General features: G+C 42.0%; 2 protein-coding genes across 6 annotated transcripts in view; one reads left to right on the plus strand and one right to left on the minus strand.

Annotated features, from left to right (window-relative positions):
* The first annotated feature begins 16,610 nt into the window (after positions 1-16,610).
* Positions 16,611-17,864, plus strand: GPR151 (G protein-coupled receptor 151). The gene has a single exon (XM_032403548.1). It carries the CDS (start codon positions 16,611-16,613, stop codon positions 17,862-17,864), a length of 1,254 nt encoding a protein of 417 aa, XP_032259439.1.
* A 1,455-nt stretch (positions 17,865-19,319) lies between these two features.
* The window catches only part of TCERG1 (transcription elongation regulator 1), a 62,182-nt gene continuing 56,626 nt past the window's right edge, over positions 19,320-24,875 (minus strand). For 2 of the 5 annotated variants that reach the window (XM_032404438.1, XM_032404436.1), the window contains 3 exons: positions 24,560-24,643; positions 23,126-23,226; positions 19,320-21,943 (listed from right to left, as the gene is read on the minus strand). In XM_032404438.1, coding sequence (XP_032260329.1) covers positions 21,742-21,943; positions 23,126-23,226; positions 24,560-24,643 — 387 coding nt within the window. In that variant the 3' untranslated portion in view covers positions 19,320-21,741. Of the gene's footprint in view, positions 21,944-22,219; positions 22,314-23,125; positions 23,227-24,559; positions 24,644-24,875 lie in introns of all 5 variants that reach the window. The other 3 variants (XM_032404439.1, XM_032404437.1, XR_004299412.1) reach the window with 2 other exon arrangements.

Raw genomic sequence — 24,875 nt, forward strand, 5'->3', positions numbered from 1 at the left:
ACGTCGTCTACACGCACACCTGGAAAGCTTCGCCCGAGCAGACCGGAATCATAATAAATCAGCATCCCCAATCTCAACTAGGCATTGGACCAGCTCCAGCAATTCTACTGTTTCAGAAGGACCACACCTTCACACGTCCTAAGTCTCACATCTTCCACCTTCAGTCCCCCTGTTACTCGGCGGTCCCTATCAGAAAAACAGTACTAGACAGCAACTCCCCCACCTGACACCGCAAATGGAAAACCTCCCTGCATCTATATCCATCTCCTGGTTCGGCCCAGTCACACAAAGCAACTGCCACCTGTCTGGTGGGATTCATCTATCTTTTGCATCTCCACCATGCCTCCCAACACACGTTTACTCCAGTGAAGTAGAAGGGCTGGTGTTGTTAAGAGGAGACTGGATCTCCTAAGAAAGATCAGGCCAAGTTTCCCAGAAGCAGCAATGCTTGAACAAAGATCTGAAGGATGAGGACAAGTTAGCTTGGGAAAGAAGGGGGAAGAATATTCCCAGCAGTGGGAATTCACAGGCCCGATGACAGAACAACGTGTTCACATAGGACTTTCAAATTCATCTATTAGAATCACCCATGTATTTTTACTTGCAAAAATAAAGAAGCAAAGTCTTCCTGGCACTTTCTTAACAACCAAGTCATCTTCAGCTGGTAACTATCTTCATTTGTTCAGGCTGTTGTAACAAAATACCACAGACTGGGAAGCTTGTAAACAGAAATTGATTTCTCACAGTTCTAGACCCTGCCGTCCATTATCAGGGCACCAACATGGTCAGATGAGGCCTCTCTTCCCGGTCACAGACTTCTTCTCACTGTAATGGGAATAATCACATTCAGGAGGGCTCCACCCTCATGACCTAATCACCTTCCCCCAAGGCCCCGCCCCCTAATACCATCACCTTGGGAGTTAGGATTTCAACATGAGTTGGGGGAAGGGGGAGACACAAACATTGAGACCATAGCAGTAGCCAATACACACATGTGGCTAGTCTAGTTAAAATTAAAAAGTTTAATTAAATAATATAATTTAATTAAAATTAAAAGTTTAATTAAAAATTACAACTAAGTATTCAGTTCCTTAATTGCACTAGCCCATTTCATATTGGGCACCACAAAAGGAGAACATTCCCATCATCAAGGAAAGTACTATCGGGAGCTGCTGATCTAAACCACTGGGAGCAGAAGAGTGGATCTAAGATTCAAAATAATGTTTGTTTTTATTTTTAAATGTATTGTTTGGGTTAATTATAGGAAGATTAGTTAACTCCTGGTCTTTGATTAATATCACAAATTTAGTGATCAATATTCTTCTACAAACGTGTTAACAAATGCTGTTTTCCTTACAAATTCAAGTAGTTTCCAAGATACAAATCCACAATCCTCAGAAGATAACTCTTTAAGCCAACCACTGAGTATTACAGAAAAGTTCTTTGCCCTTTTTAAGTGAACACTTAGAAATTTACCTTTATGCTGAAAAGATGATCAATAGAGATTTCACTCAAACTTTGTTTCCCATTGTCATTATCCTCTATCTTTTCCTTTATGTCTCTAAATAAAGGATAAAGAATAAACCAAATTCAAAAATACTTGTGTTTGGGCACCTGGGTGGCTCAGGTCATGATCTCAGTGTTCTGGGATCAAGCCGTGCTTGCATCGGGCTCCCTGCTCAGTGGGGATTCTGCTTCTCCCTCTGCCCCTCCCCCCACTAGTGCTCACACTCGCTCTAATAAAATTTTTTTAAAAATTAAAAAAAACACACTTGTGTCAATATCCCCTTTACTCAGCATTTCTCATCGTCTGCCACAGAACTTACAGCTTGTGGTTTCAACTCTATCTAAAGCTCTATTTCAGGGTTTAAAACAGTTTTGTTCCAAAGCTGTGAGAGGAAGAAAATGTGGTCAATACGTGGCCAGGTGGCTGGAGGGCAGAGCGGAGGACACGGTTATGATCAATCGGGGGAGCAGGCAGGGGCCAGGCTATGGAGAGTTTTCACTTTAACCTAATGAGCAGTAAGAAGCCACTCAAGGGTTTTAAGAGTAAGAAGGAACACGGAAGCAGGAAAAACGTGACCAAATTTGAGTTGCTGCGCAGAGACAGAGAACAAAGAACCGTCTGGAGGAAGACCAAAGTAAATGCGGACGGACCTGTGGGGAGGCGGGTGCAGCAGGAGTTGAGGGCCCACACTGGGGCACCAGCCGGAGGGTCACCACGCTTCCCGAGTCAAGAAACCACAATGACACATGTGCAGTTGGGGGAAACCAGACAGAATATGTGAAAGACAAACAATCCCACACACCTAGAGTGTGTGGTCATCCCCACAACAGGAGGCTTATCGGAAATATTGCCAAATGTAAATACTGATGAATACTCAAAAAGGAATTTGTTGAAGGAGAATTCTTGACTAATAACTCAACTCCCATGTCAGGCTTCCAAAACAAAAGTTTATTATCACCTTGAAATTTTAATCCCCGCAGGATTCAAGGCTGCATGACTTTCCCCTGAAATATTAAAACCACCCTACCTTTGTTTTTTATATGCCACTCTCCTCCCTTATAAAGAAAGACCAGGGTAATTTCCTTTTCTAAGAAGAGGCAGTAAGTCTGGGCCATTTATAATCCTAGGATTCTATAGGTCTTGGCAGACCACAGGGCAAATTCAACCCACAAACATGTCTTTTTTTGTCTGAATGATGCTTTAAAAGAAATTAAGAACTATTTTCAATCAGAAAATTTCACAGAGAAATCTGGAATACTTTCTTCTCTTGAAAAAGCACATCTGACCAAAAATGGGGCTGTCTTCATACAAGGCAACCATCAGCTAGCAACGAGTGCAAGCTGGTCCTTTGAAACCCAGAACCCCGCTCCAGTTCGCGGGGGTCTCCACTGCCCACACACGATGTAGGTATTAGATTTCATACCCTTTACACAGCATTTCTGTCCTCGCCAGCAAGGGACTTTTGTCCCTCGCCCTCTGCTGGCAGATCCATGCAACTGCATAAAGCTACCACATTAGTCCAGCCGGCTCATTACCAGCCAGTTAGGTCAAGCCTCTCAAAAACAAAATTCTCTTTAACCATATTCTTGAACTTCTCCTAGCATCACATGATAGGTGTTCAAGAAATACGAACTGAATTTGACTTTAACAGACAGCCATTTAAGAAGCGAATAGGCATGCCAAACTTACAAATTGCTCTCTTATTACGTTTAAGATTTGTGAAGAAAATTCAGAATTGCGACATTTGCATAACAAAGCCTTGTGGTTTTTTTCCCCAAAATAGTCAGTTTGAAATAATTTCCCCCCATATTTCTGAATGTGATTAATACATATCAATTTGGTCCTCAAGTTTAATGAGCAACACTGCACTTAGCCACCCCAAAGACTGGAAGCTTACCTTCTTGTCCCAACATGGAGCTCAAAGGAGCTGTGTCACAGAAAAGGGGCCAAAGCACAAGAGGCTCTTTGTCCCTGAACTCAAGCCAAATGCAGCTCTCCAAGCAAGGCCTATCACTACCTTACAAGGTCTTCCCAAATCAGCATGCAAAGATTTTTATAGCCCACTCCAACTTAACACACTTTGACAACTCAATTTTGTTTTTAATTTTTATTTATTTATTATGTTTTTTAAGTAAAGTCTCTACCCAACGTGGGGCTTGAACTCACGGCCCCAAGATCAAGAGTCGCAGGCTCCACCGACTGAGCCCGCCAGGCTCCCCTGACAGTTCTATTTTGAAAGGCATATTTAATTAGAGGTTTCTGCTCTATTTTTACCACCATTCTCTTCTCTCTAGAAGATAAAATATGACAGGAAAGCCAAGCAATGCTTTGATCCCACCCTGCAAGTTAATCACCACATTCCTAACTAGCAGCAGAACAGCCCAAGAATGTAAAATGCCAAATATTTTGCAGCTGAACTGGAAATCTAAAGGTAATTTGCCAAGTGCACCTAATCAAAGACTCCCGTGGAAATACGATAAACCCCACAGGTGTGTAAAACCAATCCGAATTAGCAAAGCTGAGAAGTCTAATGCTCACAGAGACCATTTCATGCATTACAAGTACAACTTGGGGTCCCAGCAGAGCCCTGGCCCATTAAGCAATTAATTAATCTCAAAGAATAGTTTTTGCCTTTAACTACATCTATTTGTTTACAAAGAATGTGTTCTCATCTTTTAAACCACCAGTTTCCTGGGAGTCCCTGGGACCCTTATAGGAGGCCCACGAGATCAAAACTCTTTTCTAATAATACTAAAATGTTATTTGCCTTTCTTACTCTCCTGCTTTCACGAGTGTACAATGGAGTTTTCTAGAGTCTACATGATGAATGATACTTCAACAGACTGAATGAGAAGCAGATAGGAGAATCCAGCTCTCTTCTATTGAACCAGGTATTAAGGAGATTTGCAAAAACATACAATACTCCGCACTGCTCACTAGAATTTTTTTCTCTTAGAAAGTGTAGTTATTTCTTACAAAAAAAAAAAAAAAAAACTATTACGTATATTAATATATCTTTAAATGAATTAATCTTTAAAATTTTTCTCAGCTTTTAGTTTCTAATAAGGTCAATATTGACAGATATAACCCACATCAACAAAAGCTCCGAGGGGGGCCTCAATAGTTGTGAAGAGTGTCAAGGGATCTTCAGACCAAAAGGTTACAGAACCACTGTTTTAAACAGATATCCAGTTGTTTATTAGATTAAGCAAGCTTTCTGAAGACTGGTTTCATCTTAAATAATCTTTTTTGCATCACTAATGAAGAGGGGTCAAGTTTGAGAATTTGGCCCTCAAAGCTCCCCCAGGGCCTCGGCACCCGGCCCCCAGGTCCCACCTGCCAACCCTACAGTCTTTGTGTCTTCTGTTGAGGCATTTCCATTCCATCCGCCTGCTCAAAGACGGTGCTGTAGGAGGATTACAATCATCACTACCCAGCATTTTTTCCACTGGTGAGCGTTTACCATTTGCTAGACATGCAGCCTGCAAGATCTCATTAAGAAGAGCTCAGAACAGTGCCTGAAACATGTGAGCCCTCATTCGACGTTGGCAGTGACGGGGGTGATGGCTGCCTTACAGTAATCCAAATCCAACGTCTTCCTCACTTCCGGGTAAGGAAGCCGAAGCACCTGTTACTTGCTCAAGGGCACACAGCTAAGGATCGGCAGAACCGGGATTCCAACCCAGCTCTATCTAAATCTCAAGTCCAAGAGCTCAACGCTTCTGCTGTTCACCAGCGTTTCTCACACTTCACAGTGCAGATGAATCATCTGAGGTTCTTAGTAAATGCAGATTCTGACTCCGTGACCATGGGGTAGGACCTGGGATTCTGCATTTCTAACGAGCTCCCAAGAAGGCCAAACCTGCTGGTCCTCAATGCACAGTTTAGAAGATTATATACCTGCCCTCTCATAAGAATCTTTAACTTTTTTTTAATCTCTGTGTTCGTTTTCCTCTGTCTACAATGAGATGTCTTTATCCCAATTAAAAGTATTTTTCATCTTTGTCCCATTCAACAATAGTCCCTAGCCTTCATTCCACCCCTATTTTTGCCAGTTACTCACAGGCACTCAGCAACTACCTTTAGAACATCACATTGACTCTTTTTTCCATCAGCCGAACCGATACCTCCAGCTGTCGCCAGGGGGCACTGCCTGCTCATCAGTAGTTCAGGCTCGGCTGCAGTGTCTTGGTAGAGTTGAGTTACCACATTGTGTCATTACATGAACTTCTATTAAAAATGGATGGGAACTGGAAAACTCAAATTGCAGGTGGTGACCAGAAGTATAGGTCTCAAACATAGCACAAATGAAATAGCAAAAGACATCAGTAAGCACGCCAAAATGTATTAAAAACTATCTGGCCTTGGTGGAGTGTAGGCTTTATGACCGTCAACTGTGTGTGTCCATGTAAGACAAAAAACAAGACCAAGAACTTACTTGATTCTGGGGCATCTGGCTGGCTCAGTTGGTAGAGCATTCGACTCTTCATCTCAGGGTTGTGAGTTCAAGCGCCACATCGTGCACAGAATTTGCTTAAAAAACAAAACAAAACAAAAAAACTTGTCTGATTCTAGGAAATATATCAATTATTAATTCTAAAGACAAGTTACTGGGTATTTTATCATATTTATTAATTGCACTTTGAGCAGAGCTATGCCCCATTTTTCCATAGGTCACCTCCATTCACACTCCAGGCATAAAAGTCACTCATACCACTTTGTTACAGATATTACACAGCCAAAAACAAAGATTCGTTCATGATGGAATCTACTAGGATCCCATTCACAACTGGATACATATATATAGGTTTATTTCTAAATATGCAGAAAGAAATATATATGGAAAGTCTTCACCAAAGTGTTTTATAGTAAGCAGTACTGCGGTTGAAAGGAGACTCCAGTGAGAAAATGTCTAGATTCTAGTCATTATCACAGGAGAAATAACTAATTCATATCAAGCACAGAGACAGTGTCTATTACACACATTTCTACCATTCCCCAGGAGTGGACCCCATAGCTCCCTTTGATAATTCATTACTTAGAGTTACAGTTATTAGAAAGAAAATTTATTTTGGAGACACATTAATGTTCTGGAGCTCAAATGCCAAAGATAGACCACCTAGGATCAAATCCTAGGCCTATCACTTACTGACCACATGACATTGAATTAGTTACTTCATGAAATGCAATGCTCAAGATTCAGTGGGCAAAGACCTCGTAATGGATAATGTGAAGAACTCAAGAATTCAATATTCCATTGTCCAGGTAATCCCAGTACCCACATGATACAGGAAATGCAAATGACCGTAGCAAGATTTAAATCCAGTTCAATGATCTCCAGTGTCATGTGGCATTTATGGGCAAGAATGGCTCTTTAGTCATTGCTAAGTCTGGTTCTAAGTAAGGAATATACCCAAGTTTGACGGGAATGGCCTGACTTCAATCAGTGACGTGAAATCCTAAAAAAATCCTTTCCTCCCAAACTTATACCCTGTTCTGTACAAACATGTGAGAGAACACTCAGCATCCATTTTAAAGATGTTGATCAATTGTTTAAAGTTATTTATGACAGAATATGAAAAAGCAAATTTACAAAGACATCTAGTTTCATCTTTTCAAAATTACATATGAAATATATTTGAAAATATGCATATAAAGTCATCTGGGAGGTGTCACATCTCTTTTCTCCCTTGCAGCCTCCCCTGAGGAACCCAGAAGCTCTCCTGCCTCTGAGCTTTTAACCTCTTTTCTAGATTCTGTCAGTGACGGATATACCCTGGAGTTTCCGAGACGTACCTCACAGGCCTCAATATTAAGTGAAGGGGGCTCAGATAATAGGACCATGATTCACTCAACTGCTTCAAACGGAACAGCTCTCATTTTATCTGTTACAGATATTGGGGTCCTGCCTAAGATTTCATCTGAAAAAAGGTTTTCCATACCTAAATTAAGAGTCAGCACCATTGACCACAGTATTAACTTGGTTCTTACTTTGCATTTCTAATGGTATTGTTTTATGCAACACGACGGATGATCTTTCACCAAAGTACATACTGTCTCCCCAAAGAGACTAGCTTCAAAGACTCTACAAGACCTCAGTCCTACTGCCTTGATTTACCCACAGTTATATAGAACGGCTTCATAGAGTCTTGAACAATTGAGAATACTTCCACTAGGACATTCATGTTTACAGGACACTGTCAGATAACCAACAACCAAGATAGGTGTATCAAAGCCTGGGACTCAATGGTCTACAGATCTCCACTGGCTTTTCTCATGACGCCTGAAATCCTGTTTTACTGTCATCTTCCACCCCAAAGCACATCCTTCTCAGAAGGATTTGAGAGAGCCTGAGCGTGCATGAGTAGGGGGAGAGGGAGAGGGGAGAGGGAGAGGCAGGCGCCCCACTGAGCAGGGAGTCTGATGCAGGGTTCTATCCCAGGACCCTGGGATCATGACCTGAGCCAAAAGCAGAGGCCTAACGGACTGAGCCACCCAGTCACTATTATTACCCCCACCATGTGACTATTTCTATTTAAATAATTTAAATCAAATAAAATTTGCAATTCAGTCCCTCAGCTATCTTAACAGCATTTCAAGTGCTCAATTCCCACAGGTAGCTAGTGGCTACCATATTGGAAAGTAGAGCTAGAGAATATTCCCATCATCACAGAAAGTACTACTGGTTAACATTGCTAACAAGGCCACCAAGTTTATCATTTCATAAAGTGTTCTGAAGAACACTAGCCTGGTAAGATGCTATAATGCCGGCTAGGTTCATCTGGAAAATTCTGCATCCGCACCCCCTGCCTTACATATCAGAGTATTAACATCATGGAACCTCAAGACTCAAGCTCTAGCATCAGATAGATGGGAGTTTGAATTCTAGCTCCACCACTTAGAGCAGTGTGACCTTGAGCAAGTCATTTACCTTTGAACCTCAGTTTCTTCATTTGATGAATGAGAATAACTGAACTCCTTAGTATCGTCACAATAATGAGATAACCCATGTAAAATTTAGCAAAGTGCTTCACATATACAAAAGTTTCAACAAATATAAGCTCAGTTATTTTTTTAAGTGCCGAGAAGTCCTATTTAACTTTGTTTAGTCCAGCATTTCCCAAATTCACTACCACCGAACTTTTTTTTTTTTAGAATACATGGAAGAGATAATAATACCCCTCCACCAAAGATGCCTGTGCCCTAGGAACCTGTGAATATTTACCTCACATGGCAAAAAGGACTTTCCAGATGTGAAGTAAGGATTTTGAGATGAGAAGATGACCCTGGATTATCCGGTGGGCCTGATGTAATCCAGGCATCCTCTAGGAGCTGGAAAAAATGAGGAAATGGACTCTCCCCTATGGCTCCTGGAAGGAATGCAGCCCTGCTGACACTTCATTTTAGGACCTTTGGTCTCCAGGACTGTAAGATGGTTTGTACTGTTTTAAGGCGCTAGGTTCATGGTAATTTATTACAGCAGGAATAGGAAACCGATAGAGAATACCTGAAATCATCTGTCAAGGTACTGATGTCCCACTGAGAGGCTTACCTGGTAGGACGAGCTGGAACCAGAATCAGGAATCCACCGTCTAGCTTAGTCCCGCAGTTAACCCATTTGGTAACTACTATCAGGTCAAAATCTCCGGGGTGCTTCACTTTCTTCTACAAAGTGATGATATTGTCAACTCCTTTACCTAATTTTAAAAAATTTTATGACAATGAAAATTAGAGACCTACTTCATGAGAGTAATTCCAACTTGCATATTTCAACTCTTGTCAATTACAAGTACTTAGCAGGGGGGTAAAATAATGCATAAAGTAGAAAAGTTTTAGAAGAATGTCCTGAACTTCCATCAAGGATTTATAATGAAGGGCTGAAAAAGATCTTTTGTCAACGCACTCAGCCTCAAAGCTACCCGACCCAACATTGTATACCCAGTTGAAATATTTGGAATCAACTCCTTGCCTTCCTTCCCCTCCATCCAAACATTTCAAAGATTTGCAGTATGATATTTAGTCATTAAGGATGTTTAACAAATTTTTTTTAAATTTTCTTTCCCTGCCAGAGTCAACAGGAAGGACAAAACCTACAGATCACAAGAGCTGCCTCTCCCATTTTTTAAAAGAAAGACAAATCCCAGACTCAGGGATGGCAACGTCCTTTCTTCTTCCTTAACCTGCTGCGGAAACCAGGTGACCACCACACCTCTGAACACTGCACGTTCCTTCCCCAGCTCATCCTGTGCTGGGAGGTTTGTGACAATGCCAAGCGCCACCTGCTGGATTTGTCGGTCATGGAAACAGCTTTAGTCAGTGCCGAGGAAATCATCCCATCAGGATGGGCACCCAAGTGCCAAGAGTAAATACGAAAAACCACTGAATTGTACACTTGGAGCTGCTCGTATGGCATGTGAATCATAGTTCAATCAAGTTCTTTTTAAAAAAAAGAAGGTCGAAGAAATGGACATAGCAAAAGAATTGTTTCTTTTTTTTTAATTAGATTTTCCTCTAAATGATGGGACCTGTCATTCCTTAAGGTCCAGCCACAAATGATTATCCTAACAAAACAAAAGAGCTGGGACCAGGGATGGGCTGTGTCCAAAGCAGAATTTTAACCATTCTGGGCCCAAAGAAATATGTGCGCCAACAAAAACCGACCTGTGTCTTCACTGTGGTGACATCAATCCCTGAGAAGCCATGGTCTTTTTCACTGGGCCTCTCATTACAACAAAGATCATGGCTACAATTATCATTTGCATTTTAACAACAGAAAAAGCAAACAAACTCTCATTAAAAAAAAGATCAAAGACAATACATCACGATATCGACCACAGCTGTGTTTCAATGGGACTAGGAGTGATTTTTTTCAAGTTCTGCCTAAGCAAACAAGATGCATCCACGTCCTTATATTCTTACCATCCTCATGCTTTCCGAAGAGCCTTCACATCCATGTCCAAATTTTATCATCCATAAAAATCAAAACATGAATTATTCACAAAGACAAAAATCCCTAGCAGGACAAAGTGCAAGACGATGGAAAGAACAAGAAGCCATTTGGCTTCACGGATCCCAGCCTGTGCCCTGCTAGCCAGGAGCCAGTCGCCTTAACGGGACAAGTCACGTCCAAGGTCAGAGCATCTGTCTTCACAGCTGGACAATGAAGCTTTGACCCACACAACGCAGAGGGGCCCCTTTCAGATATAACAGTCTCGTTTGTTCAGGGCAGGGTTCCAATCTCCAGACTCGCAGTCTGTGGAATTTGAAATCTACAGGATAGTCATCCAGACAGTGGACTTAAGAGGCACATAACCAACAGCAGAAACAAGAGGAGCGGTGCTGTTTTGTAGGAGTGGCCACCTAGACCCAGCCAGACCTAGTCAACACTTACCTTAGAGACAGATTTTCACTCAGCCTGCACCTGCAGCCTGAAACAACCCTCCACGACCCTAAACCTGCAGTAATGGGATGTGCCGGTCAGGAAGACCCCCAGCCAAAGTGACTCCACACCAACAAGATAACTGTGGTCCAACAAATGGCATGACCAGGGCACTGGGGAAAGGAAACCTCAACACAGCAATGCCGTCAGCAAAGAAGGAAACACCAACAGTGCATTGTGACCCCGCTTCAACAGTGGGAGGGGGAGTGAGGGGACGGCAAGGAATTTGGATCGCTGAGGGCTAACTTACAGAGAGCCCGCACAGCCGGAGCGGAGCATGCTCAGCAAGCTCCCCAGCTGCAGCTGACCAGCAAAGCCCAGCCCGATCTGCTCTGCGCCTCCCGGAGCTGCGCCTGCCATGTTTAGAGCCTACACCTACAGGCAGAGGGAGACTTTAACTCTCGGAGACCTGACGTCAACCGTGCCAACTTCTCTGATAAGAAAGAGCTGTTTTCTGCTGGGTGTCATACAGGGATACCGAATACACAGCACGCATGAACTCCACAAAGGCTCTAGCCGAGACGCGCAGGGAAGGGCAGGGCTGAGGTCCCGGCTTAGATTTCACGTCTGCAGGAGGCCTTTGCCAGACGCTCACCACCGACTCTTGGTTTGCTCCAGGTGCCCCCACTCAGGCCCCCCACGACAGCAAGCCTCTTACAGCCCTGTCTCCGAACTTTCCTGTAGGTTCGTGCCTCTACCTGGATCGCGGCTCCTTAAGAAAAGGGACTCTTCCACCACCTGGGGGGCCAAGGTCTAGCACAGATGTTTAGTGTTCGGCACAGAGGAGTGGCTTGGTAAATATTCACTGAAAGGAAAATACACAAGCTTTATATTCCCAGAGCCAACGGGCTCAATACCTGTTGTTGAACTGAACTCTACCAGCTTCAGAATCATGATGAACAGGAAGTATCCCACAGCTAATTCTTTAGGAGGGCAGGATAGCACACTATTTGTGGACACCACCTCTGGGTCCCTAACTCTGGGTCCTGATGCCAACTCTGTCATCTGTTGGCTGTGAGCTCTACAGACCCACAGGCAAATAATTTCGGGTCTCTGTGCCTCAGAGTCCCCATCTGTAAGAAGGCGGTCGGAGCAGCCCCCCTCTCCAAGAGCTGTCCTGAGGATTCCGTGGGTAGAACATGGAGCATCAAGGTTGGCACTGAGGACTCCCCCAGTAAATGATTGTTAGTATCACTCACCATTCCCTGGACCTGAGCTATGGGGTAAACTTGGCCCAGCCCCGGAAGAGAGCCCACTCAGCTCTGCTTTTATCAAAAGCCACTTAAGCACACCTGAAACTAAGGTAACACTGCAGGTTAACAACACTGGAATTAAAATTTTTTTAAAAGCCACTTAAAAACGTGGCCACTAGTTTGCTTTGTCTGGGTTCTTTTGAAGTTTAAGCTGGTTGAGGTCCTTTACAACTTGAAATTTTTTTAAAGATTTTATTTAGTTATTTGAGAGAGAGAGAGAGAGCATGAGTGGTGGGGAGGGGCAGAGAGAGAAGCAGACACCCCGCTGAGCATGGAGCCCGACTCGGGACTCGATCCCAGGACCCCGGGATTAGGACCTGAGCCGAAGACAGACACTTAACCGACTGAGCCACCCAGGCACCTCTACAAATTGAATTTTTTTTTTTAAATGTCTATGCCTTAGATTATCTGTTGTTTTATTAATGCTGCTCCATTACCAGGGCCTTCCCCTTAGCATCATTGCTATAGGTGGTGTCCCTATCAGGAAAAACAGCCTGGCGCCCGCAGACTTTTGCTGGGAAGAAGGTGTAGCAGCACTGTTTCTGGGGCCTTACATGAGTGTGGAGTAGAGGGAAAAGACTTTGTTGGGAGTCCATTTCCAAGCTGGGAACCAGCACCAGAGACGGCAAATTCTGAGACCTCTCCCTTTCTCCCTGCTGCCCTCTTATAATCCTCCTTCCCTGCCCAGGACTGTATTTTGGTTTGGTCCTTCTAAACTGCAATCCCTCTCCCTGGCTCTATCATTTGTTTTTGTAAATCACAGTCTCAGATTAGAATATCCCCTCTACTGGAGTCTCCTGAGCATTCTAAGAGCAGGGACATATCTGCTCTTTACCTTTACTCCATCCCAAATAACTCTTAAAAAAAAAAAAAAAAAAAAAAAAGGCTTGGGCGCCTGGGTGGCTTAGTTGGTTAAGCGACTGCCTTCGGCTCAGGTCATGATCCTGGAGTCCCGGGATCGAGTCCCACATCGGGCTCTCTGCTCAGCAGGGGTCTTCTTCTCCCTCTGCCCTCTTCCCTCTCGTGCTCTCTGTCTCTCATTCTTTCTCTCTCAAATAAATAAATAAAATCTTAAAAAAAAAAAAAGGCTTTATCGAGGTATAATTTACATACCATAATATCCACTCATTTTGAGTGTACAAGTCAAGATATTTAGCACATTTACAGAATTGTGTAACCATCCAATTTAACACACTTCCATCACCCCAAAAAGATCCTTTGTGCCCATTTGCACTCACTCCCTTTCCCACCCCTGGCCCCAGGAACCACTATCTACTTTCTGTCTCTGTATATTTGCCTTTTCTGGACATCTCATAGAAAAGGAATTTCACAACTTGTGGTCTTTGTGTCTGGCTTCTTTCACTTAGCATAGTATTTTTGAGGTTCACCTATGCTGTAGTATGTGTCATTCTTTTATATTGCTGGATAGTATTCCCTTGTACCAATGCAGCCATTTGTTTATCCATTCACCAATGTGGGCATTTGGGTTGTTTCCAGCACTTTGGGGGTGGGGAGGCTACTTCTGCTTTTCATCCCACATAACTCTCCTTTTTATTTCTGTACTGTATTGCTCAGTCGACCTCCCCCACATAATTTCTCCCCATGATCCCGTCTATCCAAACAGGAAAGGGGTTCAAATACTAGGTAACTCCCCAAAATAAATAAAAACAGGGAAACCTGACAAATGTCCATTATGCATACAACTTAATCCTGTATTAAAGTAAATATGTTATCAACAAAGATCAACTTACAAATAAGAAACATGCATATAGTGGGTTTTTTTCCTTTAGGTTTGCTAAATTACATTTAGCCTTTAAATGGAAATGATATTAAAATGCAGAAAAAGTGGACACAAGCTACAGATCACACCTGGCAGTACCTAGGGGCACAAGTGCTGATAGATCAAAAGAAAAACAGAGACCGGGACTTGGTACTGGGGCTTGCCAAAGGAGAGAATTTCTATTTGCTACAAGCACGTAGTCTCATTTTGATTTCTATGGTTAACGATGATTCAGGAAGAACACTCAAAAACTCATTTCTAGTTCTCAGAGGGTTCAGAAAATAATAATATGTATGTGCATCTATACAAATATGGGCACATATATATGAGAGAGAGAGAGCAAATGTACTTAAATGTTAATAACCAGTGAATCTGGATGAAGTGTATATGAATTGCATAAGGTCTTGCATTTTTTTCTCTAAGTCTGCAATTTTTTCAAAATATAAAGTTAAAGTGCATTACCTCCAAAAACTGTGGAAAACTCAGCCTTCCCATCCTTCAGGCCAAACATTTGGTCTCTAGCTGGAGCACCGGGGGATCCTTCCCCGAGTCCATTTTAATAGTCTGGGGAAGAACCACATGACTGACGGGCCTTTGTTTCCCTAGTTGTCTTTTAAAGATCAGACTTTTGTGACGTTAAAGCCTTCTGGAACTCATTTAGCGGTCTGTCGCATGTCTTCGGGAGCCTGGAGCGTCCTAAACTTTAAGCCATGAAGTCAAGGAGTCTCTGTCTCTGGTCCTGAACGGATGTCCTCCACATACACCAGGTAGTCTCTAATTCACACCATGTCCATCTGCTCCAAGTAGTGCTCAAGAAGTTTCTCTACACGCCCCCGCCCCTGTTTTCCTCCTTAGAAGATGGCGTGGCCTCTTTACCCCCACAAGGGGTGCTTTTGGGGTGTGCACATATTATTTCCCCAGCCATAGCGCAAACTAAGGGTTATGGCAGTTGCTGGGACAAGGCACTGAGCCCATTTCTGTTTCTGAAGTACCCTGACTTTCCAGAGGGAGAGGGGAGGCAGACAGACACAAAGAAACCCAGCGCCACAGACAGCCTTCCCAAAAATCAGGAGCTGTTTATTCCATCCGTTCTTATCGGGTGCGGTCGGGGCTTTGAGGAATTCTGAAGTGTCATCCCCTTACTTTCCAGAGACAAACTGGTGAAAGCAGAGCTAGTACCAGAACCCAAAGGTCAGACTCCGAGCCCAGCACATTCTCAGTGCCCGATACTAAGCATTTCTTTCTTTCTTTTTTTTTTTTAAGATTTTATTTATTTATTTGAGAGAGAGAGAATGAAAGAGAGCACATGAGAGGGGTTAGGGTCAGAGGGAGAAGCAGACTCCCTGCCGAGCAGGGAGCCCAACTCGGGACTCAATCCCGGGACTCCAGGATCATGACCTGAGCCGAAGGCAGTCGCTTAACCAACTGAGCCACCCAGGTGCCCCCGATACTAAGCATTTCTGGTTCAGCTACACTCCAAGCAGGGCGCATCTTCAGGGCAATCCCACAAACCCCTTTCCCTGAACAATTCTGGCTCCTCTGATTCCTCCAGAGCATCTTTCCACTGCCTACCACAAAGTGGCAAGACTAGCACCAGGATGATTTTTTTTTTCCAAGAACTTCCTCGTTTTCCAACGTTAACATGTAACTTTCTTTGAAACGCCTTAAATGCCTTCCACATAGAAATTGTTTTTCTTCTATTCCTCTTGTTTCGGTAAATCCTCTAGGAGTTCTCTCTGCAAAGCAGCCTAACTCATCACTTGTTTTGCCTTCATCATCATCACCACCTGTTGAAATCGTATTCCACATAGTCTAAGTCAGAGTCTAAAATCACTTCTAAAAAACTCACAATAGTTGGATAAACTACAGACTAAACCCATCTGTGATTAGATTTTTACATAGGCCTTCTTTGCAGTTTTCGTTTTCTTTATCCAGCTCTGTGCGCTTGACCTCAAGTGGCTGCTGGTGGGTAGGCTGGATCAAGGCAGGAGCTCCTCTGTGCAGGCGGAAAAGCAGCGTTCGTTCTTGCTTTAAAACAGGGCAGTGCCCACCCCCCCACACACACCTCCGCCCAACCCGCAACGTCCACATCCGCCGGGAACTTGTTGGAAATGCACATTCTTGGGCCTTACTCCTGACCCACTGGATCAGGTATGCAGGTGATTCTGGGGCAGGCTGGAGTGCACGAGTCACTTCTTGGCAGCAGTGTTTGCTGATTTACAGACTGCAGTCAAGATTTTAGAAACAGCTGTTTGAAAATAATTGCCTCACTGGCTCGTGACCCCCCAGGAATACATCCCACTTACATGTGTGTTGTCCTCATTTATCATTTATGAGTCTATGGGGTTTTAGCGCCACAGGGCTGGCGATGTGACACAAGGCTCGCTAATGAGCAGCACCCAAGCGTCCCCGCTGCCGCCGTTCAGTGCAGCGGTGGGGTCTCGCATGCGACAGAGCAGAGGTGAGCAACCGACCTTCTTCCACATTCGGCTCTCAGGAAACAAGCAAGGGGAGGGCCCAGAGGTGTCATTGGACACTGATGACAGCATATTTATTTCCTACACCGAAGAGCCGAGGCAGAAAGACAAAAAGAAGCGGACTTCTGTAAGGACGAGCTGCGTGGGAAAGGTGATGCTGGCAACCGCCTTCGCAGGCTCCAACTCCAGCACCATGAACACGTCTGCTCATCTCCACTTTGCCGGAGGGTACCTGCCCTCTGACTCTAAGGACTGGAGGACCATCGTCCCGGCTCTCTTGGTGGCCGTCTGCCTGGTGGGCTTCATGGGGAACGTTTGCGTGATGGGCGTCCTCCTTCACAGCGCCTGGAAAGGAAAGCCATCCATGATCCACTCCCTGATTCTGAATCTCAGCCTGGCCGATCTCTCTCTCCTGCTCTTTTCTGCACCTGTCCGAGCTACAGCATACTTCAAAAGTGTTTGGGACCTCGGCTGGTTTGTCTGCAAGTCCTCTGACTGGTTCATCCACACGTGCATGGCAGCCAAGAGCCTGACGATCGTTGCAGTGGCCAAAGTATGCTTCATGTATGCAAGTGACCCAGCCAAGCAAGTAAGTATCCACAACTGCACCATCTGGTCAGTGCTGGTGGCCATCTGGGCTGTGGCTAGCCTGCTACCCCTGCCCGAATGGTTCTTTAGCACCACCAGGCTTCACGCGGGTGTGGAAATGTGCCTCATGGATGTACCCCCTGTGGCCGAAGAGTTCATGGCCATGTTTGGTAAGCTCTACCCTCTCCTGGCATTTTGCCTTCCGTCACTCCTTGCCAGTTTTTATTTCTGGAGAGCTTATGGCCAATGTAAAAAACGAGGAACTAAGACTCAAAATCTTAGAAACCAGATGCGCTCCAAGCAACTCACGGTGATGTTGCTGAGCATTGCTGTCACCTCGGCTGTCCTCTGGCTCCCTGAATGGGTAGCCTGGCTGTGGATATGGCACGTGAAGGCCGGAGGCCCGGCCCCACCACAAGGTTTTATAGCCCTGTCTCAAGTCCTCATGTTTTCCATCTCTTCGGCAAATCCTCTCATTTTTCTAGTGATGTCAGAGGAGTTCAAGGAAGACTTGAAAGGCTTATGGAAATGGATAACCAAAAAGCAACCGACTGCCTCAGACTCTCAGAAAACACCAGCTGGTGACTCAGAGGTCCCTCCCGACAATGACCCATCTCCCGAGTCCCCAACATCCACCCCAGAGAAAGAGAAAACCGGCTCTCCCTCCTCTGGCATAGAGGGAAGTGAGAAGGCACAGATCCCCATCCTCCCTGATGTAGAGCAGTTTTGGCATGAGAGGGACACAGTCCCTTGTGTACAAGACAATGACCCTATCCCCTGGGAACATGAAGATCAGGAGATGGGAGATTGTGACAAATAGATTCAGTTTCAAAGCAAACAAATTGTGATTATTGTATTGACTTGTCCCACTGCTTGTCAACACTACAGCCTTTACCATATACAACACAATACAATTACTAATGCTAGGAATTACAAAAATGCTTCCCAGTATGCATTTGCAAAATGTGCAATTTGGTAAGTAGAACACCATGGTAGGGATAATGATTGTGTTTCAGAATTATATCCTGGCTATCCAAAGAGTTAACCTAAGTGTTGTGTGAAGATGCTTCCGGCACACGCACTAGAAATTCCAGGTATTTTGTCCCTTGTTCACAGTCGGTTTTACTGGGTACTCCTTAGGACCACCCTGTCTGTACCTGGTGGAGCAGAGTCCATCTTTGCCAAAAGCTTAACTCCTTTCCTTTTACTTTCTTCCTGAACCTGCTAGCCTTAACGTTCCTTATCAAACTTTCATATAACCAAAACTCAAAAACTACTTCCACTTAAGAGATTTTAAAAACATTAATGTATGTTAAGGAGTTATCTTCGTTTGCTTAATCCATGTAGAATTTCCATGACTGAAGGTTACAAAATAAGGACCACCACCTTAATGTGGACTGATTTCAAACCATGGCTTATTTTTGGCTAAGTTTAAGTAAATCCACACTTCGCCTTATCCTAAATATCCTGCTTCACTCGTCTTTGTAAAGCCAACTGTCTTCAGTTTCTGAGAATTTTAGCAGCTTAGCATGACATTCTAAATTCTGATATGGAGAGACAACTTTTAAAACTGCCCTTCTCTTTCCAATTACCTGTTCCTCCCAGTATCTTTCAGTCAAGATAAATAGAAGCTAAAGTTAATGATAAAGGTAGTAACTGCTGAAGGCAACCCTCAAGTATGAAGGAATAGGGATGGTCGTCTTTCTTGTTAAATGGTACTAAATGTCTCCTAAACACTCAACTTGAACCCTGCCCAAATACCTAAGGGTCTTTGTTATAAAGATGATCAAGAGTAACAAGAAAAGTGTATATATTAAAAAAAAAAAAAATTAGTAGGAAAAGAAAAACTCCATGGATGCAAGACAGAATTTGGCTAAGAACAGAAAAGAAACAGCACAAGGGCGATGCAGAAAGAAAAGCAGTGCTATTGAATTTTGTGTTCCCAAACATATTACCAGTATAATTTGAGTAAAAGGCTGTAACTATTCATTTTACAGCAAGGTAAATCATAACCAATAAACATAATGATTTTGATACCTTTCCCTGTTGGACATAAGGACACTTATCCACGATTCTTGATTACTTTGTAATGGAACTCTGGGGTATTTGCACTGAGGGGTTCCCTCAGAAAAAAAATGCCTTTAGGCCAAGCCATGGAGAACTTAAAATATAAAAATATGCCGTGGATGGAACTTTTATCTTTAAAAAAATGTTCAGTCTGTGGGTTTTTTGTTTTTTGTCTTTACAAATGTTTGTGGTTTGCTTTTTCAACACAGAAGATAGGGCTGTTTTCATTTTACTTAGTTCATTACAAATTTTATTTTAAGGCTCACAAGATCACAAAGTACAATTTAACCCAAATATCCAAATATTGTTTTGTGAGACAATAGTTATACAAAGGGAGTACCTTTAAAATTGTCTGTGATGAACTATTTGATTTAAAGACTGTTCATTATATATAGTAAGTGTTGGATGTAAGCTTCCAGTGTTTGACATTTTAACTTGTAAACAAATAAAAACAATTGCTTTATTTCAGATAGTTTTGGAGACTTAAAAAGCTGTCTTTGTCTTGAATGCTCCTTTCAAAATCATTATTTGGCACAATGGGGCTTTATGGGGAGGTCAGACCTTAACACTGATATAGGTCTCAGGGTAAACTGAATCAAGTATTTTTAAGGAGTTTGCTGGTAAGCGCCAAGTCAAGATGGACATTTTGAGACACAGTGTAATTACAATGACCTTTTCATTAAGAACCTAATACACAGTCCTGACTTGATCTTTTAAAGAAATCTGCATAGTAAAGTTTGATTTGCACCTTAAATGAACAATCAATCCCAAATACAACAGAAGTAGGAAATTAGAATAGGTATCACCAAACCATTTTTTTTTCACACTTTGCAACTGTGAAAAACAGAAAGTAGTGAGTGGGCAAACAATACTATGTGGAATTCAGAAAAATATAACATTCTAGAAAGTTCACTTTTGTAGGTTATATTCCTATAATAGTTGTGTTCCTTTTGGCAAACATTGCAGTTTCATTCCTCACAGAACTTAAAAGCCACTCAGTGGAATTATAAAAATGACCTTCGAAAAAAGGGAGAAAAATATCTTGTTAATTTTCAGTTGTAGAGGTTAAGACCTTAGTCAGGTAATTTCAGTTTCCTATACATAATTTCTGTGGCACTTAATATGCTTAAGCTAAGTACTAAGTAACGTAAGTGTGAACAAGCCTGTGTATGCATGTGACGTGTGTCTGTGTGCACATGACATACAAATACAGATCTATTGGTTCTTCCTCATTTTATGTTTTGTTGCAATCACAGCTGGTGTGACATAACAGGGAAAACAAATTATCCAATTTAACGTATTTTCCTTAAGCATTTATGTGGTACTCTGAAATGAGAAATCTATGAAGGAAGGAGACAGAGGAGTCTTTAAACTGGGGAGGTTCAGCTAGAAAGAGCAAGTGGGGGTCAAAGGTGGGTGTCATGGTATGATGTGTAGGACCCACTGAAAGGATGCCAAGAAGGCAGTAATCAGCCACATGTAACATAAAAAGACAAAAACGAGAACAACAAATCCGCATCTTCTTGCTACGAAGCAATAAGATATTGCTAAGAGACTGAGCACCAAAGTGGTTCTTTACATTCCTTCCCTTTTATACAGCAAATAATTTATTATATTCAAGCCTTTAAAAACTACGTGATACTTAAGATGTAAAGTCAACTTTCTTTGTGCCAAATTACATTTGCTACTGCTTTTAAGAACAGGTTTAAAAGAAGTTTTTTTAAAAAATTCTTTAACAATAATCATATACAATCCACATATATAAAAAGGGTTGGTTTATTGTAGTTCAAATACATAAACTGAACATTCAAACATCTTAAAATTAAACTTTAGAAACAAAAGTTTAACATTCAAACAGGAGTATAGTTTACAGGGAACACCCAAGAAAGGTAATTTGTTGTCTAATCCAGAATATTGATAAAGATCACTTAATGGTAAATAAAATGTGTTTAACCAGCAGTCCTATTCTGGCCAATATGTTAGTTATGACCATGGTTCCATACCTGAGAAGAAATTACTAAATAAATCTTCTCTTAGGCTAAACAACAAGACTTGGCCTCTAATTCTGAGGGGATAATCAAAGCACGTAAGTGAACAAACAAAACTAAAATGTTCTTTAGAGACAAAGGTAAAAGTATGTCCATTATAATAATCTTAGCCTCTGGAAGATAAGAATTCAATTTTCAGTGTTTTCTCTTTTACCCGCTTTAAAAAACAAAATCAAAACAGAACAACCCCCAACTTAGGTTTTCTTGGAGTATGTGGTATTTGCATCTTGCAAGTTCAAACCACAAATGCTCTTACGTCTTGCATGTTTTAACACTGCTAGAAAGAACGTCACCAAAAGTCACTGACTTCCACACCTCATAAAAGGATGATTTTTAGCTTCGAGATTTTAGATTTACTAGAGACAGCCTATATTTGAGTATGTATGTCAGTCATGCCACACAAAGAAAAGCATAAATTATTTCCAAAGTGTTCTCTGTTCAGAAACGGTTCACGAATGCTTCTCCTTCTGTTCGTCAGATGGTTCTGCAATAGTTTGACTAATGCACATACATGTAAAAACCTGAAAATTGGCTCATGCAAGCGTTTTGAATGAAGATCCCCCTGTGGAAGAGTACTGAGAATTATTTTGTTGATCGTCTCGTGGGCTCTGATGCTGTGGGAGGTGGGGGTGGACCCCGGCGGTCCAGGTCGTCCACATATGCCACAATCAGTTTACGCCTCTCCTCGGGCACACAGTCTAGTACTAGATACCGTTTGTCGTTCTGCAAGATTTTTTCTACATCTTTCAGGTGCTGATCAGATTCCTGGATTAGCTTTTTGGATCTGAAATAAGAAAAGAAGTCCAAGAATTACTGACTGCTGTTCCTAGGTCTTTCAGAAATGAGCTGGAAATGTCCATCTAGTTCCTAATCGTGTTTCCATTTTATTTATTTATTTTTTTAAGAAAAATTTCACTGCAGTGGTCACCTTTGTAAGTCGCCTCAGCAAAGACTCCAAGGAGTGAAAGGGCCTCAGAAGCTGAATTACCCTCCCACCCCTACTGGTGGTCCCTCCAGATCAGGGCTGAGGGTGGGTGGGTAAATCTTGCCCGTGCTGTACCTGTTCTGTGGATGAACAGAGGACTTCAGTCTGCGGGGCTGCCAATCCCAGCATCTCTCACAAGCTTTCACTTTCACATCTTTCACTAAATTAACTATAAAAATGTAGAAAGAAGTCTTACTTCACATCTAATTTAAAAGCCCAAGCTGATGCAAAACATTAAGGATCCTGACCAAAAAAATCCAATGACAAAATACCTAAAAACCACACCCTCAGCACTATCTATCCTCCCGTGCACATACCCTTCATTAAGATGTTTCCAATTTTTCTCTTAAAGGAAGAAAAGCTGGAGCATGAAACAAAACTGTTTCCTGTGCACTGACTGCTAAGCAACGTTAACTTGTTTTCCTGATGGTAAACTGTTGGGAATGTGGAACTACTGGGCATGTTACAGAGAAATCTTGTTTCAAAACTCTGACTTTATCATTTAAAATTTTTAAAGTATCCAGCAAACTGCTATCATCTGAAAAAAGAAAATGTTTTTGCTGAGCTTAAGTAAGATGATTTTAAGCTTTCAAACTGTTTCACAACACTGAATAGTCTTCACAGGAAGCAAAGATAATGGATAGTGAAGGATTATTTTAAAAGTCTCTTCACGAATACAATTCTTAAATAATTAGGGGTACTCCTAAAAAAGCAGTGAAGTAAAAACAAAAGTGTGTTTAAAAACTGGATGGGTGGGTAACACAAAATAAGAATTGACATCTGGGCCCTTTCTTTAAAAAAAAAAAAAAAAAAAGGTAACGTAGATATGGGCTGTATTTGGCCTTTGATAAAAGTTGGCTTCTTCTTTTCCTAAAAATTAATAATGTCAACATGTGTGTGAATGCAAAGAATGCTTTGGCCATTAGAGTAAGAACTAGTAAAGACAATGACTGCTGATATGAAACATTTCATTGCACACACCTATAGGTTATAAATTTGGTCTCTTTCAAAAGCGTCCTGAAGTCAGCTTTGGCTGTGATGTATTTGTCTCTGATGTATTCCTCAAATTCTCTTTGTTTTTTCTGCAAAAAGACATTAAGATTAAGGGGAAAAAAAAAAAGTCAAAATTAGAATCAATTATTTATTAAACCAGTTACTTATAATATAAATATAAATTATTTATAAACCATTATAAATAATTCAAAAGAAAAAGGCACTAAGGTGCATTTTTGTTCATGTAACATTTACTAAAATGCAAAATGCACAATGTACATTTTTAAGGCCAAAAGAAACCACGAAAAGGTCCCATACACTGTATTAGCACTAGCTAAGACTCAAGGGGCTTGCTCGGTGCGACACGGCTGAGGGTTTGATGAGGCTATCTCCTTTCATGTTCCTAACAACCTCAAGTGGTAGACACTCTTAAAAATAAGAGATTAAGGGGTAAACGTGCCTTTCCTACAGACTGTATTTATCTCTTCCAGCACCAAGACAATAATGTGGTATGACTTTTGGAGAACCCCAACTAACAGTCATAACTTTACTAAGTGATACTAAGCATTTAGCTCTTCTAGTAAGGGAACAGGAATGACGGGTATAAACTCTTTGGACAAAAAAGTAAATAAAATTAAATAAAATTTAAAAAGACCTTATTGTCAATTGTAAACAATCAGTGAAGTTAGAAACTGAGACTGGACCTGTCAGCTATCTTTCCCAGTCTACCACTCTTTCCCAGCCGTATGTACTTTGTGGTCTGCACATCTATAACCCAACTTATTAAAGTAAATCTATGGGGCTGTGCACTCTAGACTCAGAGAAACCAACCAGGCAAAGAGAATGATGGGGACAGGAAGAAATGAAAGGCAAAGGGCTAAAATAAGACAGCAGTCAGCTACGTTTCCCTTGGCCTCATTCACTATTTCAGAAGCCAGCTGAATTCGCTTCCCACACAGGAGGCAGAGTGCACCAGAACGAAGCTCGGCTTCTAAAACTTCACTCGTCTGATGTTCCTCTACTCCAGTTTCTGGAGCATACAGGAACAAGAGGTGGTGTTGCGGCGTTCTGCTAGCATGGCTCAGGGGCTCTGACAGTCTGGTACCAGCATTAATGTTATCTACCTAGTGGGACCTGACTATACAATGAATAAAAACTACAGCTTCATTAAAGCTCTAACATCCCCAAACACAGGCTTGACCCCAAGGATTAAATTTTTAAGTTTCTCCTGTGCTTTCTTGTTTATGTATCGTGCAAGACAGAAAATATGAATTTAAACTTCAGATTTATTTCTCATACACTTAGAAGTTATTCACTTAAAACCATCAATTTCATTTTGGTCAAGATCCTAGACGTACTGATTGAACACCCAATTAATATTTATAAACTGACAGTAGTAAATCTCAGACAAAATCCTCTTACCCTGTCACTGGAGGAGAACTTAATGCACCGAGGATCTTCTTTAATGATTTTTTTTACTTCTTTCCATGTGGATGTTAAGGTAATCTTTGAAAGGCAAGTGAATAAAAAACATAAATACAACTCACTTTTATTGAGAGGGTCAAACGGCAGCACATATGGTACGTGATATCACACACTGACCTGCCATCTCTTGTAATGCCCAAAAGTAACTGGACAGGGAAGCAGCTTTAATGCAATTTCTTTTTGGCTTGCCACAAGAGTTATTTTCATGGCCACATTTCAATGTGGCCTGAGACTATCACCTGCAAACCCTGTG

This window comes from Phoca vitulina, unplaced genomic scaffold (genome assembly GCF_004348235.1).
Source record: "Phoca vitulina isolate PV1807 unplaced genomic scaffold, GSC_HSeal_1.0 scaffold6, whole genome shotgun sequence".
NCBI classification, from domain to species: Eukaryota; Metazoa; Chordata; class Mammalia; order Carnivora; family Phocidae; genus Phoca; species Phoca vitulina.

Bases quoted from the DNA above. Each gene is read 5' to 3' on its own strand.
- GPR151 (XM_032403548.1), top strand. From the start codon at position 16,611: ATGCTGGCAACCGCCTTCGCAGGCTCCAACTCCAGCACCATGAACACG.